At 42.7% G+C, this 19,624-nt stretch overlaps 1 protein-coding gene across 3 annotated transcripts in view; it reads right to left on the bottom strand.

Moving 5' to 3' along the window:
• LOC120447528 (ecdysone-induced protein 75B, isoforms C/D) overlaps positions 1 to 19,624 on the bottom strand; it is a 102,132-nt gene that overhangs the window by 29,864 nt on the left and 52,644 nt on the right. For 2 of the 3 annotated variants that reach the window (XM_044005908.1, XM_044005911.1), the window contains one exon: positions 11,390 to 11,478. In XM_044005908.1, coding sequence (XP_043861843.1) covers positions 11,390 to 11,478 — 89 coding nt within the window. Of the gene's footprint in view, positions 1 to 11,389; positions 11,479 to 16,993; positions 18,071 to 19,624 lie in introns of those variants that run through there. The other variant, XM_044005910.1, reaches the window with a different exon arrangement.

Below are 19,624 nucleotides of genomic sequence, written 5' to 3'. Positions count from 1 at the left end.
TGTTTCAATTATTTTTTCCAGTGTGCCAGCGATATTTCTAGACTTCTATAATGACATGCATGCTCTGTTTTTGGTCTGGGCCCGGGTTCTCCTCCTCAGTCTCAGTCTCAGTCTCAGTTCTGCGTTCTTTGGTGGCCTGCCTCAACTAGAACTTGCTTGACTTCGTTGCTTTTGCCTTGCTTTTGCTGTGCTTTTGCCGTGCTTTTGCTTTGCTTGGCTTTTCAGTTGAGTTCTGTGCTGTTTTCTGCCGTGCTGTGCTGTTCAGTTCTGTTGTCGTTTTTCCATCGCTGTTTTGTCGTCGCTTTTGAGCGGCAGCAGAGTTTTCCGCTGGCGACGGCGCCCCCCAAAGTTCAATGCACTTGGTATAGCGGCATATTTTGCATTCGTCTCTCTCTCTCTTTCTCTCTCGCTCTTTCGCAGAGTTTTCCCTGGCTTTTCTTGCGACTGCCTTTTACTTGGCAGCCGTTTTCTTATCTACTTCGGATGTTCTGTGTGACCCACAACACAGGCGAAAATGCGAATGCATTTGCCGAAAAAAAGACTCCTTTGCATTTCGCTCGTTTTTCCCCTTTTTTTTCTCTTTTTGCCACTTTTTTTCTGGCACATTTGTGCTGTCGAAATAATTGCATTAATGACACACTCGCACACACACTGGCACGCACACTTGCAGCGAGAATTATTATGCTTGTCACTTAAAATTTTGTAGGTTCTGTTAATTAAAAGCAATTAAAAATAGTCTTCGCCTCTCAAGCGGATTCCTGACAACGTCGCGTCGTTCTGTTCATTTATTTTTCATTTTTTTTGGCACTTTTTCTGACAGCTCTCTGACGGAAACACGAATTTTAGGCATTTGAAAAACGATTTGTCGCTGCACTCGCACTCGACCACTTTTATTATTAGATGAAATTCGTGTTGGAAAACTAGGGAAAACCAGAAAACAAGTGACACAAACTTATTGGCGGAGTATTTCTGTGGGCTTTACAAAAAAAAATGGGTTAGCCGACAAATTGATTGTTATGCGATTGTCTGGCGAAGAAAAGGGATTAGGAATTTCTGAATATGATATATCTTCTTAAAGAACCCACAAAAATCAAATCAAGTCATAATTGGAATAAACTTTATTTCTTAAGAACAATTAAAGACTTAAGTGTTTCGTGCGCCCATTCATTTGTTAAAACACCTTAATAACTCAACTGGAAGCCGAGTTAATGGAGTCAATCAAATAATTGGAGTGCTTTGATATGTTGTTGATATGTTTGCATCGCATCGCAACGACTTCAATGAATTAATTGCGCTCAGGCTCAAGTTGAATGACTCGTTGCATGTGTCACCCACTTGAGAGCGCCGCTTGATTTTTCAATTTGTTGTCGAAAAATACAAATTTTCTTCGAACTAATGCCTATGGATTGGTGTCGGCTCGAAATTCAAATATCAAACGTAACAGACGAAGCCCCAGCGAAATCAATTGCGATTTTCCAATTTGAATTGTAAAGAGCGGCGCGGAGGCGAACAACGCGATCTTAATGCCTGTGCCTGGCCAGAATCGACATGGTACGGGGTTCAGTGTGGCTCGCTTAGGCTTGGGCCCATTAAATGCAATTCCATCTACTTGACTGCGGTCCGCCATTGCAGCGAGTCACGTTTTCCCATTTCCACGAGGGGGAAGGGGGGTGGCTCTGAATGTGGGGGCCTTTTGGACAACTCTGTTGAGGTGATTGTACGGGCTGGCTAACAAGGTACGTGCTGCGGATTTCTGAAGGCTGCCGAACGAGTTTCGCACAGCGCGGAGTACCGGAGTACCGAAAAAAAAATCCATCTCAAATTGTCTTACATTCGATTTTTTCAGAGTCAACATAAATTACCACAGCAGGCTTAATCTTATTCTGCTCTGCAAACTGCAACACTCCACTCGACTTGACATTTTGGCTATGATTTTTTTGTGTTCAGTCTGTTGCATGTTTGAGGTTATGACAACAGCCCCTGACTGACGTGAGGCGACTCCAATTCGATTCGATTCAATTCGATTCGACACGACACGGCACGACACCATTAAATGAGGCAAGGTGTTGTTTTCAAATCGAGCCTTAAGGGTCTCCAAGTAAGGAAAAACAGTCAGGGAAAAATGCCAAACGTCGCCGAATGACATAATCGTGTGTAAGGACAATAGGGCCTCTTTAAAAATAATGAGCCAAAATATGGCTTTTTAATGATTGCACAACAGCACGAACTTTCCAAAACAAAGGACTACAGCTTATTATATTATTATACTATATGCTGCAGTTAATAAATGCAACAAATATTATTCCCAACCAAAAATAGCATTGGAAAGCAATAAATTATTTAAAGTTCTATGGCTCTTTGATTTCCTTCCGAGCCACGAGTTCTGATTGTATGCCTCTAAACATAATATTACTCATACATATGTGGCATACGGATGCCTCGGTAAAGCCAGCGAAATTATAAGCCAGCCCAGCCACACATTATGAGCAAGGCAAGAGCTAAAATTCTATACGGGGCAGGGCAAATATGAGATTACTCATACGCAGCGTTGACCAGGCCAAAACAGCCTGTTCCACATTAAATGCCATAAAAATAGTGGCACCCAAAGGGGCGGGCCGACTGCACATACACATGCATACATATTCATAGAATTTGTGACGGAAATGAGTTAGTGCCATTTGGCATGCCCCCAACCCACGGGGGGGCGGGGATTGCAGTGCACACGCATGCAACGAAAGCGCGTGCAACGACTACGAAATCAGGAGAGTAGAGGGGGAAAATGGAAAATTCGAGGTGGTTCAAGGGGGCGGGGTTGCCCCGTGGCTCGTTGCTGATGTTTTTTGGCCTGCAGCACACAGCCGGGTTGCATAATTATCATGCAACATGCGGCAGTCGGCAGTCGGCAATCGGCAATCGGCGTGGAGTGCCTGAGATTTGTGGCCAAAACAAAACGTTGTTTAACGCCTGAGAGGGTTTTGGCCTCAGCGCCCCCCACCTCTCCAGCACTTTTCCAGCGGGCAAACGGCAAAGATAGGCTTAGTCACGCACTTTACGCACAATTTTCCACGGGTCGGAGTCAAGAGTTTTCAATAAAATACAAAAGCGGACTTAGGTGGTGGAAGTGAGGCGTAATAAAAGTCATTTTGGGCGGTTAAAACTGATCATAAATCAGCGAAGATGGGAAATATTTTATTGGGAAGTTGTGTAATTGCTATAATGGGCATATAAATTAAATATTTTTTGGGGATAAAACAGATATTGGGACTTTTTTATAGAAGGAATAAGCTTAGGGAGTAAGTAAGAACTTCAAAGAACATCTAGCTCTTCTTAAAAAAAATCTGAATTATGACCACTATATTTTCTACTATATATTTGTTCATCTATTAATTTCAAATGTACCTATTTCTTTGAATATATTATTCATTCTTAATTTCAAATGTACCTATTTCTTTGAATATATGATTCATATCATTACCTAATAATACTGTTATTTAGCTTGTTATAGCTCTAAGTATTTGTGCACGCGACAACTTCTCGATCCGCCCTCCTTAACTCCTTAACTGATTGCTCATTTCGTGCCACAACCTCCCACCCCCCCCTAGCTTTCCCCCTTTCCCAGGCTACTTTGTGGTCTGCCCGTGGGCCTTGGCTGCCTGGCAACTGGAAACTCACAGCGAAACGTGCGTGGCATGACCATTGCTATCAAAACCTGGCCAAAACAGTGAGTGGGAAGGGGCACTTAAGGTGGGGTGAGGGGTGGGGAAGGCAGGGCAGCAGCTGCGCTACTGGGAGGCAGTTGGAGCGGTCTTTGACCGCGGCCAGTAACAGTAACCGTTAGGTAGCCAGGTAGCCAGAAGGATTACGAGCTGCGGCGCAACGTTTGGCCGCTTGTGCGAGGTTAGTACACAAGCGGCGGAAAAAATTAAACAAAAAAAAAACCAGAAAATAAAAAAGAAAAAGAGGCAGCAACGAAATCAGTTAAAGCTAAACGCCTGCCGGCCAGTTGCAAGGTTTTTCATTTTCTTTGTGGCTCTTTTTCGACTACCAAACAACAAACCGTTGCGAACTTCATTCCCCATTCGCTTCGCGTGCTCAAGCAACTTGCATTGTTACTACCGCGGATTCCGATTCGGATTGAATTGGATTGCATTGCTTAACTGGAGGTTGGAGATTGGAGGTTGGCTCTTGGCTGTGGGGCATGCTTCGTGCTGCTTATCGCGCCTCAAACTCAAACTCAAACGGCGGCCACATAAATCAATTAGTTGGGGAGGAAGGGCGAACATTTTGTTTTAGGGATAATTGAAGGCCTCTGCGAGGCGGTACTTACAATGAAAAGTGGGGGAATTGAGCGGAGTGAATCAAGATCAAAATCAAAAGCTTACCTGCAAAGGAAAGAAGAAATTGGTAAGCAAAAATGTTGAATGGTAGGCTACTTAGGCTAAGCTGCTCCTACTGTTTAAAGTATCTATCTTGTAGAAGGGTTTGATTTACCTTTATTCCACCTTCTATATAGTTAATTACCTGCCACTAAAATAAGCCCAACCCCGAAACTTAAATACCAATCATTTGCCGCCGAATTTCCCATGCCAAAAGTTCAATTAAACAAGCAAATTAAGTGGTAGCAACAATCCTCTGCTCCCTTAAACTTAATTGCGGCCCAAAAGAACGATTCCCTTGGCGGGCAATTAACGAATCGTGAGCCATTCCCACGCCCAGCAATCCTGGCCAAGATGGCACGCCCCTCACACACACACATAAACACATACATAAGCACATAAATAAGGCGCTCTTAATTGTTGGCCAAGTCAAGGCGAAAACGGAGCGCGCAGAAACCACATAAAACTGTCAACGGCAAAATGTCAGATGGATTTTTGACTTATGACATAAGACAATTATAGCCAAGGTGCAGCCGTCGAGCATTGAACCCGCTAGCCGTCGGTGTTGCAGTTGCAGCAAGCATCTAGACCTGCCACTACTTGCCACTTGCAACATGTGATCGGGGTTCGCGTCTCGGCTAGCGCGGGTTTTTCCGCGCGAAAAGTGCATTCAACCCGGGCTGACTGACGTCAACGTTTTGGCTTGGCAAAGAAAGCAGAGTCAATGCACTTTGTTGCAACTACTCAGCCTTTCTCCCTCTCTCCCTTCCGCTGTCTCTCTCTCTCTCTCTCTCTCTCTTCGCAGCGCTCTGTGAGTTGCGGTACTTTCATTGCTCACACAGCTAGCAAAAATAAAGCAAAGCTGCAGAAAAACTCGTTGCGTTTGTGGCAAGTTCGTTGACGTTCTGTTCTTCTGCCCCTCTGTGTGTGTGCCACACAGAGTTTTCTAGAATGTTGCCAACCAACTGGGAAATTTCCAGCTAGATTGCAGCGGAGAAAGAGAAAGCAACAGCTAGTGGTGCATGTGCATGTGCAACATGTAGCAAGCCAAACAAAAAGGCTGGCCAAATGTGACAACGGATGGCAAGCGATTACGCAACAAAAGTGCAGTTCTGCACAGAGTGTGGGAAAATAGAACAGTTTGTTTTTTAAATTAATGTGAGTAAAAAATATGTAATGAGTGCCTAGTTTATAAAATGAAGAGCAACATAAATCTTATGACATTTATGGCCTGAAATCTTAAGGCACAAGAAAGTGACATAATTTATGGGGGTTTCATTTGTTTGCAAGAGTTATAATTTGCCGAATATTTCTGCCTAATATTTCAGCTTTTCAATTAGTCGCAAACTGAGAACTGAGACCATCCTTGAACATTTCAAGCTGTCCTGCTCCTTTGGGCCCACAAATTCCAGTCTAAACAAACACAATATTTTGGGGCATCAACAGAAGGAGCAGCAGCTGTGGAAAAGTGAAACAAGCTGAGCCGCAAGCCAAACAGCACCCCCGAAACCGAAACCGAAAAAGGGGTAAGTAACCTCGAGTGAAAGCAGCGACTTTTGCCAAGAACTCGAGGCGGGCGAAAAGCGCGGCACGTGGCACGTGGCACGAGAGTCGGGGCGAACGACTTTTAACTGGGTCAGCAAAAGTGGCTGCTGTCCTCCACTTTTGGGGGTGGTTCAGGTATATATATATGTATATAAAGATATGTATATCTGTGTTTGCTCAGCCACTCAAGCAAACACACACATAACACACACTCGCCTCGCATTTTACTATCGCTCGTAACAGAAGGGAGCACAAAAATTGCATTTAGCACAGCTCGTAGTGGAGTTGCAGTTGCAGCTGCTGTTGCAGTGGCAGTTGCAGTTGCACGTTCTCTTTGCCCAAACAGATAAGGCCAAAGCCCAAAGGCCGCAGTGGTGGGCGTGGCAGCGGCATTAATTTGCTCGCCATTTGATTCTGATTTCAGCGTTAATTACTCATTCGCCGGAGCAAGTAAACGAATTCGATTTGGCCTTGGCTGAGCATATTCACTAGTCGAGTAATAGTCGAATAATTAGTCATTTGCATTTTAATGGCTGTTTTAAGTGCGCCTCTGTGTTCTTGGCAGCTTTTTATATCGCTGTTTCGAATTGCACAACATTTTCGGAGGGAAATGCTGTTCTTAAGAACTTTGCTCAGCCTTGCATAAAACTATTTCGAATTGCTTTGTAATGCTTTTATGTGACCCAAATCCTTTCGCTTGCTTACTCATTTTTCTCAACTAGAATGTGTTGCTAAATTAATTTTAATTTGTTATTTAAAACAAAAAACAATTTTGCGTTCGGCAGCGCACTCTCAATAGCTCGCAGCTACAAGTCGAGCAATCTGGCATATTTCGTTGCATACTTTTGTGCTTGAAAAGCGCACAGCTCGATCGTAAGGTATACACCTGACGCTAGATGGCGCCAATAGCTTGTGTAGACACAGATGTAAAATGTATATAAGTGCGCAATGTAAATTATTTAAATGATCTGGCTGCGAAAATTTGGTGATAGTGATTCAAACAAATACCTAATCTTAATGACAATGAAAATGACTTTAGTGCAAAACCATAAGTCCCTGAAATATACTTCAACTTTACTATGCTAAGTATGTCCTATTTTAAAGAGAGCTATTTTAAAGTGTTTACCAATCATTTAAGGTTTATTTTTCGCTAATATAACTGCATTTGCACATATCTACTATCTATCTAGCACATGTAATCGCCGTCTTTGAGCTGCCGTGTAACCCAAATAGGCTGAGGTTGTTGACCCAATTTCTGCAAGGTGCATTGAACTGTTTGTGGGCAGAAATGCGGAGCACAAAACGTCACTAGCGATGCGTAAGCGAAAGAGAACGAGAACGAAAAAGAGAGTGGGAGAGTGTTTTTGCATCGTTCATTTTGCACGAGTGTTGGTTGCAATAGTTGTAAAGTGGAAATGTGCGGGAAATCTGGAGCTTCGTTTTAGCACAGTTATGCGGTTGAAAAGGAAGCAAAGCGAATGAAGAAATTGTTCATATCCACTAGTAATGCATTTTCAATAAATAAATAGTATTGTTTGCGTGCAAATGAAATTATTACATTATCTTAGGGTCTTTGACATGAAAAACTTCATTTTTAGACATAAGAGCAACATTTTGATAATAAAAACTGTGGTAAATATTAGTTCCAATTAGAGTAAAATGAACATGTCAAGTTAACTTTTAACAATTCGAAATAGAAACATTTTTGTGTTGCTGTATCCAATCTAAGACCAATTCGAAAAGGAAATGCATTTTCTAGAAATTTCCCTGGAGAGGCGCAACCTAAATACGAATAAATAGCGCCTCCCACCCCAACTCCTCATCCCCGTCCCCGTTCTCCTCCTCCTTTCCTTTTCGTTTTTTCACCCTCGCCACACCTCGTGCTCACTCACACTCGCACACACACACATTTACACGAACACACGCCTAGACGATTTCATGCAACGCTGCGTCGCTGTCGGCGTCGCTGCCATCGTCGACTGCGACTGCAGTCAGTCGTTCAAGTGCATTTCAGAGCATTAACCTTTGTGTCTCTGTGTGAGTGCTGTGTGTCCTAGCCCAACAATCAGAAACGGAATCACCGCTCTCTTACTCACTCTCTCTCGCTCTCTTGTTTTCCCTGGCTTTTCCTTTTGGTTTCCCAATTTGAAGTGCAGGCAAGTGAAAAACCTCGAAAGCCAAATGAGAATGAAAATTGAGGTCTCCCGTGATAAAATCTTGGGAATGACCGGAATATGGGTATAAAGTATCTTTCTCCCCTGATAAGACCATCCAAATGAAATGTCTTCTGTTTATTTGGGGAGTTTGCTTTTCTTCCCTTCTTCTTGCCTTTCTTTCTTCGAGATTATCAAGTGCATTTGGTGTTTGCTCATACAACAATCATTATCTGATGAGTGCTCTGAAATTGGTGCAGGTTAGGGTCTATGAAGAATTAGAAACATCGGTGGAGGGGGTAAGAAAGGGGGGTAGAGAAGAAGGAGGAGGCTAATAAGCCTCTCCACATATAAATATAATAATACTACAATTGCTATGCCAAACATTTACTGATTATTACGCTCTCTCTATCTCGATTAAATGCAATGAAAATCCGACGAGAGAGAGCGCGAGAGTAATGCTCTCTTCTTTCTCCGCCTCTCCCTCCGCTGCTTTCGCGTGGCCTATGCTGCGTACGCTGCTTCTGTTTCTGCTTTGACATTGAACGAGTTCATTCACATTTGCTGCACGCACACAGCTGCAGCGCCACTCACACAGATACTCGCACGAAAAACTACACGAAGCATACACAACAACCGCCGAGGCGAAATGGAAACAGAAAAATAAAACGAGAGCCACAGCCAAAGGCAGCAAAAAAATGGGAAAAAAAATAAAGAAAAAGGAAAAAATAACATACAAAATTGTATGCCTGAGTGTGGGTAAATAAATAAATATGCTAAATAATGTGGAAGGAATAACAAACAAGTTAGATAATAGGCCCAGAATCAGAAATAAAGAAAGCTGACCACCACGACAAAAAGTCCCCCGGCATTTTATTGAAAATTAACATCCATTTGACTATTCCTCTTCGCACGCTCCTTCGTCGTGGTCCCTCAAAAAAATATAAATAATATCACCTGCCCTCTATTATTTTTTTAGTTACGAAATCGGGAATTGGGTCATTAAGGCAGCAGGCAACCAAAGTGTGAAACTAGTTGGCCAAGGATAATGGAGTGGGCTCAGAAGAGGTGTGAGTCGTGTTACCCATTTTCGTATCTTTTCTAGAAGAGGGTTTGTGTATTGTTACTGTCTGCCACAAAGTGTCGAGCTACAGGGAAGTGTATACCTATCAACCGATAAGTCTTTTAATAAGTTTTTCTCTCCAATTAGCAATATATATCATAAAAATGCAATGATGGAAATATTGTTTGAAAGTTAATGGAACGCTAAAGTTGTAGTTCTCACCTTGAAAGAAACCTATAAATATACAACATGCTCTTTGTCAAACCTTTTCCGCCATAATTGATCAGCGCGTAGAACCCTTAAGCGGCTCCAAAACTATTGTATAAAATACGACCAAGAACAAACGAGTTCCAAATAGAGTTTCAGTTGCCAGGTCGCCAAATGAGTCAGTTGGCAACGAATGAAGTCATTCGTCAAGCTCAAAACGCAAAAAGCTCTAAAACAAAAAGGAAAACACGAAATCCAAGAATCTGTCTCTGAAATAGAGGTCAATAGACAAGACGAAGGTCCACCGCGCAGATCAGGTAGGCACACAAGTCTCAAATCCACAAGCCACAAATGGACGGGGCGGAAATATCAGACAAAATCAAGCCGACGCACCACGCGGCGTATGAGCAATGCGCTAAACTGGCTTCCTCAAAGGCAGCGAGCGAGCGGGATGGCAACATGCGTGTGAGCTGGAGGGAGCGAGAGGGCGTCTGAGGGATAACCTTGAACTTCAAAAAATGCGCGAGGGAAACACAAATTCGTAGGCCTACCTATTCGGTTAAGCATACATACCATATTTACATTCACATAATAAACATATAAATTAGCACACAACAAAAGAAGTTCCAAGAAATTCGAAAGGCCGAAAAAACTGGTCCAAAGTCAATGAACCTCTGCCTCTTCCTTTGCAGATCCACTCGAGGTGGACATACAGTGGACATTCTACAATCGTAATCCATAGAGTTTTAGATTAGAAAAAGTACGTATTTTTGTTTCTTGTAAGTAAAACTAGAGCGAGCTTAACAATTTTTTCCTACAAAATTGATTTAATTTGAACTATTTTCCTAACAGCTTTGACTTCCTTCTAAGAGTGTCGGTTTCGGAGGGATCACTGTGCCGATAATGTAATATTTTAGCAACGTTTGAAATTTCAGACGCGCAGACAGTTTAAACTTTCGAGGCAAAAGCAAATACAAGGACCGCCAAGGGCCAGACGTGCAGAAAGGGACGGTAGATGAAGTGAGGGAGCGAGAACGAGAACGAGAAGGAGAAGGAACCTCGGCTGGCTGTTAACCCAATTCAAGGACGTCATTGAGACATTAAACCCGACTCGCTTGCGAAACCCCGAGTGCCGGCGAATATAAGGGAATAGGGCAAACTACTTTGCCAAGGTTGTGCAGAGTGGATATAGTGATGATCGCGTGACACGATCCCCTAGAGCAGCTCGACCCAATTGAGATGCCCGCATGCGAGACACTCATCTCTGGGATGAAGGGAACAATCACTGGAACGATCACTGGAACGATCACTGGACTCTGTCCAGAGCAGCAACTCTTTGGGCGAATGAACTGGCCGGCATTTTCAATGTCACAGACGACAAAGGGCGGCAACGCAGGCTTTAAAAGCAGCAGGAGCCCAAGGAGAACACTGCACAAAATATTCCAAATATTTAATTATATTCTTCTATACTCTAACTTGGTTAAGCTTAGCTTTACGCTTAGCTATATTTTATCAAACAAAATAAACTTTATTTAACTCCAATTTGTATCTATTAAAAGAAAGTCGGATCCTTAAAATTCAATAAGCATCGCATTGCATTGATCGCCAATTTGATTTTGCAGTGCAGAATGAAAAGAATCGCTCACAAAAGCAGCTTTGAAGGTTTCGTTCTGGTTTGGTGGTTGCTTTATTTTATTTTTTATACTTTCTGTGTCTCATTTGTTGTGCCCAGGACCGTGTTGTTGTACATTTTGATTTATTTTATTGCGACGCAATTTAATGCAAGGACAATTCGCCAGACGACGCAGGTTTTTGTGAAGGGCATTGGGCCTGTTGCTGGCAGAAAAACAACCCTGCCAGCGAGTACGTAATTCCTGATCCCTTTTTTCCCCGCCAAGGAGGTCAATCGAGTTCAATGTCAGAGCCGAAGTTTGGTGGTTGGGCATCAAGTTGCACGTGGCGAGCACACTTTTGAATTGCCACCCCCGCCGGTGCAGACAACCCCTCTGTTCCCACATCAAAGGATAAATTTCTGGCGAACTTACCTTGCAACCCTCGCAGGAATGCACGCCGTAATGGAAACCGGAGGCCTTATCCCCGCAAACGCGGCACAGCACTGTGGTGCCATCGAATTCTGCAAAGAAAAGATGGCAATTTGCGATTAATACCCAGAAAATAGCATAAAAGATACTGAAATGTGGAGTAATGCTGGGGTAATTGTGGTGGAAAATGAATTTCACAGTTTCACAGAATATATAAAAGGGGAACACGGTATGTTTTTTTAAAGTATCTTTTTGTATTTGTTAATTGTATCTGTAAGTGTTCTGTTTTAAAGAATCAAAAAAAAATGAGAATAAATGTATTATCCTTGGGAGATAAACATTCAACAACTTTCATTATCACTTCCATTTTATAATAGCACACCATAAACAACCAGAAGAAAGTGTACGTAATACTTTCTTCAAATAAAGACGAGGCAATGCCAATGCCAAGACGAAGAAAGCAGCAAAACGAAATGGGCGAGACGACGAAAACTTGTTGCTGAACTTGAGCCCGTTCTTGGCCAGAGAAATGTTACGTAACTTTCACCGGCGCGCCAGGTAAACAAGAAAGGAAACAGGCGATCAGACCAGAAGAAAGTAAACAAGAGAGAGCACAAGAGCACCAGAGAATGAGCGGCGGAGAAAAACTTTCTTTTGGGCGGAAACAAGTTCTGGCGGCCGAGAGAAAGACTTTCTTTAAACAGGTTTTGTTTTGGTTCCTTCTTCATGTTGAGGAAGCTCCAAAGAAAGTCTTTCTCTCGCCAGTAGAATATCTCCCTCTCTCTCTCTCTCGTTTGTATCTCATTTTGTTCTTTAGTACTTCCTCTTTTTCTCTAGCAATCAGACGCGCCACGCTTTGTAAACAATTGTAAATGGCAAACAATGCTCCTGATCTTCACGCTGCCATGGCCATCATCGTCATGATCATGATCACGATCATGAGCAACTTGTATCTGTATCTGTTACTTGCGTTTTGCTATTTCTGTGCCACACTCATACACACACACACACAACCAGCATCTACACGGCTGCAATGCCGACAAGTTCACTGACATTTCGCTGTGCAGATCGTTGCACTTTTGCATCGTGTAGCCACAACAAAAAACAGGCTGCGAGGAGGAAAAAAGGAAAGGGGTTGCGTGTTGCACTGATCTCTGGCACGCCACTGACTGAGTTTGCCTCAAGTTTCCAGACCGAAAGATCGCTGCATGCTGATAGCAGATACATTTGCGTTCAACAAAGAGTGCAGATGCGTGGTGGTCTACATTTATGTTTGCCAACTAATTAACCTGCACATGAAGGGGTCTGTAATTCTATGATCAAATAAAATCCAAAAGATATTTAAACTCTAATTGTTTTTGATCATTTACCACTTCGTCGTATCTGCTAGTCACTCAAATAGGAAGCAAAACACGAAAACATCTCATTCATAAGCCCGTGTCTTCCGTATAGATAAAGATACAAAACTATCTGTAGGACAAGCAGCCGCAATTGAAGTTCTTATCGCAGAGGAAAGCTAAAAAGGGTGAAAAACAATCACAGCTGGCATGTTTATTTGAACTTGAAAAGAACCATCCCACATTTTGTCTTTATTTAATAAAATATTGTGCTTGTGTTCGGACTTCCTTTGTGATGATTGTTTTTGTATTTCGGGGATTGTTTTATCTTTTTTGGGGAATTTCGTGGCACACATTTAAAAATAATTCATTGCGGGCGTTAAGAGAATAAAGAATGCCACGTACTGTTCCTATCTCCCTCGGACTCTGTCTGTGTTTCTGTGTTTTTTTCCTAATTCGGAACCCATTTGAATTCAGAATCGCTTGGCTTACGTCATTGGCACATTGTGATTTATATAAATTTTAGTTCTTTTTTGGCAAGAACTTGCATTCGTAATAGATTCGCTCACGGATTACCAAAATTCTCTGTTCTGTAAACAAAGGCAGCAAGGTCAGTTCTCCTCCCTATCGCTGTCTCGTTCCTGGCCCCTCTGACCCTCTCTTTCTCCTCCTCTATCGCTGTCTCATCGCCTTGGGAACTTTGAGTGAGTGTTTGGTTGGTTGGTTGGCATTCGCATTCGCTAATCGGCGACACGTGTAATGCCTGATAAATATTATTATTCTGTTTTTTCGGCGTAAGAATAACCCATATGAGGAAGGCAATAGTTGATAGTTCCCTATGATTAAGGCATGTGTTCTAGTCGAGCTTTTCTTTGTAGTGATTCAGAGGAATATGAAGTACATAAAAGTTGAATTTTATAGTTTTTATTGTCCACATATGATTTAAACTGTGTGATTCAGACAAACAAGAATTTTAATAACATTTAAAATATGCTTAAAAACCTAAACAATTGCTTATTTTTATTAAAAATCGGCGATCTGCGGAATTCTAGCTAACTAAATAATCAGACTGCCAAATCCATGGGAATTATCTAATACGCACTGCTCACACGCACACCAATGCACGCAGGCGACCTTGAAAGTTTCATTCACTCCACACGCACACAGATGCGGCAAGGGGCGGGGGGGTGTCTGCCTGCGAAGATGTGGAACGGGCACTATCAGCGAAATGCTAGAAATAAGCCAAACAAATGGCAGCTCCCCTCACAAAAAAACACACACCCCACAAAAAAGCGCACACACTCACAGTCAAATTTTCGACTACTCAAAATATTTATTAGCACAAGAGAGAGCGAGAGGCAGGATCGCAGAAGATAGAGCGCGAGAGATATTGCCATATTGCCAATGTTCTGTTTCTGTGTCTGTGTGGGTAACACAGAAAAAAAAAACTACTAAATTAAAATTTGACATTGAAATTTTTGCCGCTCTCGTTCGCTCTCTTTCGCGCTCAATCAATAAAAGTTTTGCGCGTGCAGGAGGAAGCGAGAGGGGGCGAGAGAAGCGTTCTCGCTCTGCCCACAAACTTCAATGCGGAAATGTACGGACAGGTTTTTCGGTGTTTCGGCGTTTCAGTTGCCTTATTTTAGCGCCAGTTCAATGTATCGTTCAATCAAGTCGAGAATAAAAAAAAAATTTTATTCAACTTTTTCGTCAAGTTCAAAAAACGCCACTGAGGTCAGCCCAAAAAGAGTGATACACCTTGTAAAGTGGGCGCGTTTTTAGTCACCTTCGCTGGCAGCTCATTGAATTAACAACTGCCGCCTTAAATTGCTATTATGCAATGAGATATTTTCTGTATTTTTTTGTTTTTGGCGGGACTGGGAATTAATGACCTCCCAATGAAACAGAATTTTTTGAAAAATGCCTTGCGCCGAGTGCATTGATCTGCGTGCTTGTTTTGCTTTCCAGTGCCTTGTACTTCGTGAATTTATTGAACTTTTCGGGGTTACTGATCGAAGGCGTGGGAACATTTACTTCAAAATGAAAGTATTTAAAATTGTTATATTAAACGTAAACAAAACCTTTAAAAATTTCATCCTAAATGTCCACACCAATTAGCCAAAAGTAAAAGTCCAATAAAAATGGGCAAACAAATTTATTGGCCCACAAATAAATTGCAATAAGAAACACAAAATTCGTTACTTTCGATTTGCGGATGGTTTTCACTTTCAGGTCTTTGGCCGCTTAATAAATTTCTAAAATGCACAAATAATTGTGCCAATAAAAATAAACACGATCGGACCGAAAATCAAATGAAAATGAAAATCAAATAAAATAATACAAATAAAAATAAACATACAAATAAAAATCGCATAGACTAAACTTTCCAAGTGAGCAAAAGTTCAAGAGCCGCCTACGATATTCGAAAAGCGCCTGCGAAAAGCGAAGTACGAAAAAAATGAAGCACAAGACAAATAAATTGCGGCAAGGCGAACTTTTCTTTTGGACAATTGTAGCGTTGCAGCTTGACTTTCACCGACATTCGAAAGGGGCGCAGGGGGCGCGGGGGGTGGTGGTGGCACAGTGGAGTCATTAACCCGCTGCTATGTAAAAATGTCAAAGAGACTTAGACCCGGTTTTGTATTTATTTTTTTCATTTTCTTTTTTTTTTATTTTTTTTTTGCCCGTAAATTGGCCGCGCATGCGCAGTCGCCGCGGTGAAAAGTGAATTTGGCTCTGACTTTGGCCAAGTCAAGCTGCAGTTGGCTTTTCACTTTCGTTTGGCTGCAATTGAAACGCGAAACTTGGCAAGCGGATGCACATCGACCCGGCCAAAAGCGAGCAAAAACACCAACTAATTCATTTGCGAATGCGAAAAGAAATCCACCGATTTAGCGATCCAACGATCCAACGATCCAGCTATCCAACGATCCGCGATCCACAGGGTAGCAATGAACTTGGAAACCGACTTTGTCATCGCGCCATCTCTTTCGCCCAGTTTTTCACTTAGTGAAATGCAATGCCAACACACAAACGCATAAATAAATAAATATCGGTGGCATGGGGAAAACACACACTTTTGCTAAGTAAAGCAAATAATGGCAACGGCAGTGGGTGAGCAATGGTGGGGGATTGGAAATTGGAGACATAATCGAGACACATATAAATATCGTTTTGGTTTTCACTTTCGGCTTGACTCTCCTGCTAGTAAGTGTGAAATTCAATTTATTCGAGGCGTGTTGCGGCTTAAGCCGTGAATATGGATATCCCACATTTATTGGGACTCTTATGTATGTTATAAAATCATTATGTTTAAGTCTCAAAATCCCAAAATATTTACATTTTTATATATATGATTAGGAGCCATATGAAATACCATAATTCGTATAAGAAGCATACCCATTTCTTCCATGGCCTTCAACACCTTGGGATCTCCTAACCCCAAGACCTCAAATAATACCCGTCTACTTTTTTCGATTTCCATTAAAAAAGATTATACGACAATCGATGCGATGCCCTCTATAGGAAGAACTACCTTGACTCGATATATTGACTCGAATCTCTATGCGGACTTGAACCGGTTGCTCATAAGTGCATTAACTTCCTTTAGTCATAAAACAAAAGCCTGACATTGCCACTACAGTTATAATTTCGGTGAAACAAAATAAAAAAAAATAATAAATAAATAAAGTGAGAAAACCCGATGGCGAGCGCTCAAGTTAATTGAACTTACTTGAACTCGGTGCTTAAACAGTAAATGATTTCGGATGCGGAACGACCTTGGTGACTAAAACTGACTCGACTAAACGGCGATCAACGCACTGATATAGATAATTACGTTGATAATGATGGTCGCACGATTGCTGGACATGTGTGACGTCACAGTAATTTGATCGGGCGCCACCTCGCAAATTTCCGCCTTGGCAGGCTAATATTCCAAATGCTAATTGGCGGGGGAAGGTCAAAATCGAATCAGATCGGTAAACAAGAGATCGGATTTTCTCTCTTTTTCGGTCCGGTCGAATATACTTCATTTTTTATTAGATATAGTATGTATACCGGCGTTTTATGGTTTGCATACTTCTGGTTTTCAAGGTTTCTCGTTCCGGCCAAACGGAAGCCAAGCATAGAGTGCTTTACTTAACGAGATCAATACGGGTTTCTGATTGGATTCTGATTCAAATAAGTTAAAATGCATTTCTTCCTAACTTTAATTGATATCCTGAGACACATCCAGTAATCCCTAACTTTACTAGCTCATAGAACTCACCTATGTTGAGTTCTGGTTCCCCCTTCACCGAACTAGCCACAGTTGTATCCATAACTGGGTAGGACTTGATGTACTCCGGAGTCTGGGGCCGCGAATCCGCCGGCACCACCGCAATGCCACCCGGGTGGTGCAGACTGGCCTGCGGATATCCGTGCGGATACATCGCATGCGGATGTGGGTGGTGCTGCAGGTGATGTGGTTGCTGCTGCTGCTGCTGCTGGTGTTCCTGTTGTGGGTGGTGGTGGGGCAGGGACTCAAAGTGCTGAGGCATTTGCTGCTGCTGTGCTTGCTGCTGCTGCTGCTGCTGCACCACTACAGGGGAACCATCGGTGGTGCTGACGGCACTCGATTTGCTGACAAAGATCACGCCGCTGTGGGGCAGCTTGACGGAGGAGTTGGGAGAATTCGAAGAACTGGCCATGGTCACACCTGTGGGTGGCACAGTATCCAGATCTGTGACAGGTGCTACCAGGCTCCTGAATTCCGGACTGTAACTCTGGGCCATGCCCAGTTTGCTGTTGTGCTGGTAGTACGCCGAAACGCTGGTGTTTGGCGGCAGTTTCAGGGCATTTTCCAGGTGAGAACGACCTGTGACGCCCAAAATGGGTGGTGCTGTGGTGCTGGGCTGCTCTGGAGCCGGTGGTGCGAGCATGCTGGCACTTACTGTGCTGCAGATCACTGAAGTCTTGGCGCTATCCGAACTGTCCGCGGACATTAACATTTTGCTTGCTTGGGGGCGTTTTAGCAACACTTTTCAGGGGCAATATATTTTTGGAATATTTCTGGCAAATTTTTCAATTGAAATTTCCAGCCTTAGGCATAGTTTTGGTTTTTCAAGCACTGGTAAGATATTATTTTATCCTTCGCATTGAAGCTTTGTATCTTTGTATCTTTTTTCAAGCTCTATTTGGGCCAAGTTTACATGTTTTATTCACACTGTTAAAAACTATTGGAATCACTTTATGGGTTATCCTTTTCCAAGGGGCACTCACTACACTGCTAAAAACTCGCGACTCAAAGTAGATCGAACGAAACGAATCAAAACGAAACGAAACGAAGCGAGGCAAACGAAACGGAACGGAACAAGCGGAGCCGACGATCTGCGCGCTGCGAGTGGCAGTTAGTCAATGAAAGGAAAATCAACATTCGCGGCGGATCTTGTTCAGTTTTTTCGGCCAGCCGAGCGTCGACGTCGGCGCTCTCCGCGTCGCACTCTCTCTCGCACTTGAAACATGTGCAGTCATCCACCCAGCGAGTGCGAGCGGGAGCGCGCGATCCCACAGATACGGCGATTATGGACAGACCAGTTCATGAACTTGCTCTGTGCTCTTGAATGGTTATGGTTATGTTTATGCTCTCTTACTTAGTTATTAGTTTAACATAAATTTTTTTGCCAAATTGTTCGCTTTCTGCGGAAAATTCGTAAGTGAGCGATTAGATAAAGGAGCGTACATTATCCAGCACTCCATGAAGTGATTTCACGAAATGGGGCCCCGCATAAACGCACAATAGTAGTGGTGTGAGCCAGTGAGGGTGAACAACAGCTGTGAGAGAAACACATGTCGCTCGAGCGGGGAGAGCCAAAAAGAGTCCAATCCACCCCCTCACCCGCTCACCATACCCCTCCCGCACACACTCCGAAAAACCCCTTGGATGGAGTTCAATAAAACTTCGACGGAGTGAAAATTTATGAAATTACATGCAATTAAAAATTATATCACTCACAGTAATGAAGAGTTCGGATCCGCGCATAGGATCGTTGACACTCAGTCGTTGACACTGGGCGGAACACATGTAAATCAAATATTTACACGGCCAAAAGGCAATAAACCCCGATGAATGCTGAATAAACTTCGCCTAGGTCAATGCTAAATTGATTTCCTGGATCGTTGAGCCACGTGTGGTTGAATTAGGAGGCCCCCCGATAACCCCTCCCTGCTCGAACACCTCCAACACACAACACACACCCCACATTTGACCCATTCAAGGCTAGACACTCGCCATCTCACTCGTCCGTTCCAAAAATAATCATTGACTGAGTTTTCCTTGTTTCCATTTTCATTTTCATTTCAATTTTTCTACTTTTCGGCACATTTGTCGGCGGGGGAAAATTTAACACATTTTCCTCGGCAGGCGGGAGGGTTTTGTTTTTCTTTTTGGAATACGACATGTTTTCCTCCAAACAAAAACAGAAAGATATTCATTCCTATTTTCTCAATCTTTATGGGGGTATTTTTGTGGGAATGTGGAAATTGTTTTGGATAAATTAGCTGTTAATACCCCTGTTTATTGAACGCAATTGACAATGCATCTAACACTAGTTATATATACATATGTACATAGGGGAGGAAGTAATACTAAGACGATCTCTAGCTATCTTCAATTGCCATCTTGATAATGAGCAGATTGTTTGAGAACTACTGGGTGCACAGAACATCCATTGACTGTATATGGTACAAATGCGGATCATGCTTTTTTTGGATTACCACCCACCTCCGTCACCCTTGAATCGGGTCTCTAATTACCTTTATCCCTCGGCTCTTCGATCACTTTCACATCGGTTTGCTGACGTTGATCGGCCACCGGACTCCGTAATCAGAGACTCGAGCGGCATATGTATTATAATAATAA

This window comes from Drosophila santomea, chromosome 3L (genome assembly GCF_016746245.2).
Source record: "Drosophila santomea strain STO CAGO 1482 chromosome 3L, Prin_Dsan_1.1, whole genome shotgun sequence".
Taxonomy (NCBI): Eukaryota; Metazoa; Arthropoda; class Insecta; order Diptera; family Drosophilidae; genus Drosophila; species Drosophila santomea.
This window is presented reverse-complemented; position numbering and strand designations above follow the sequence as displayed.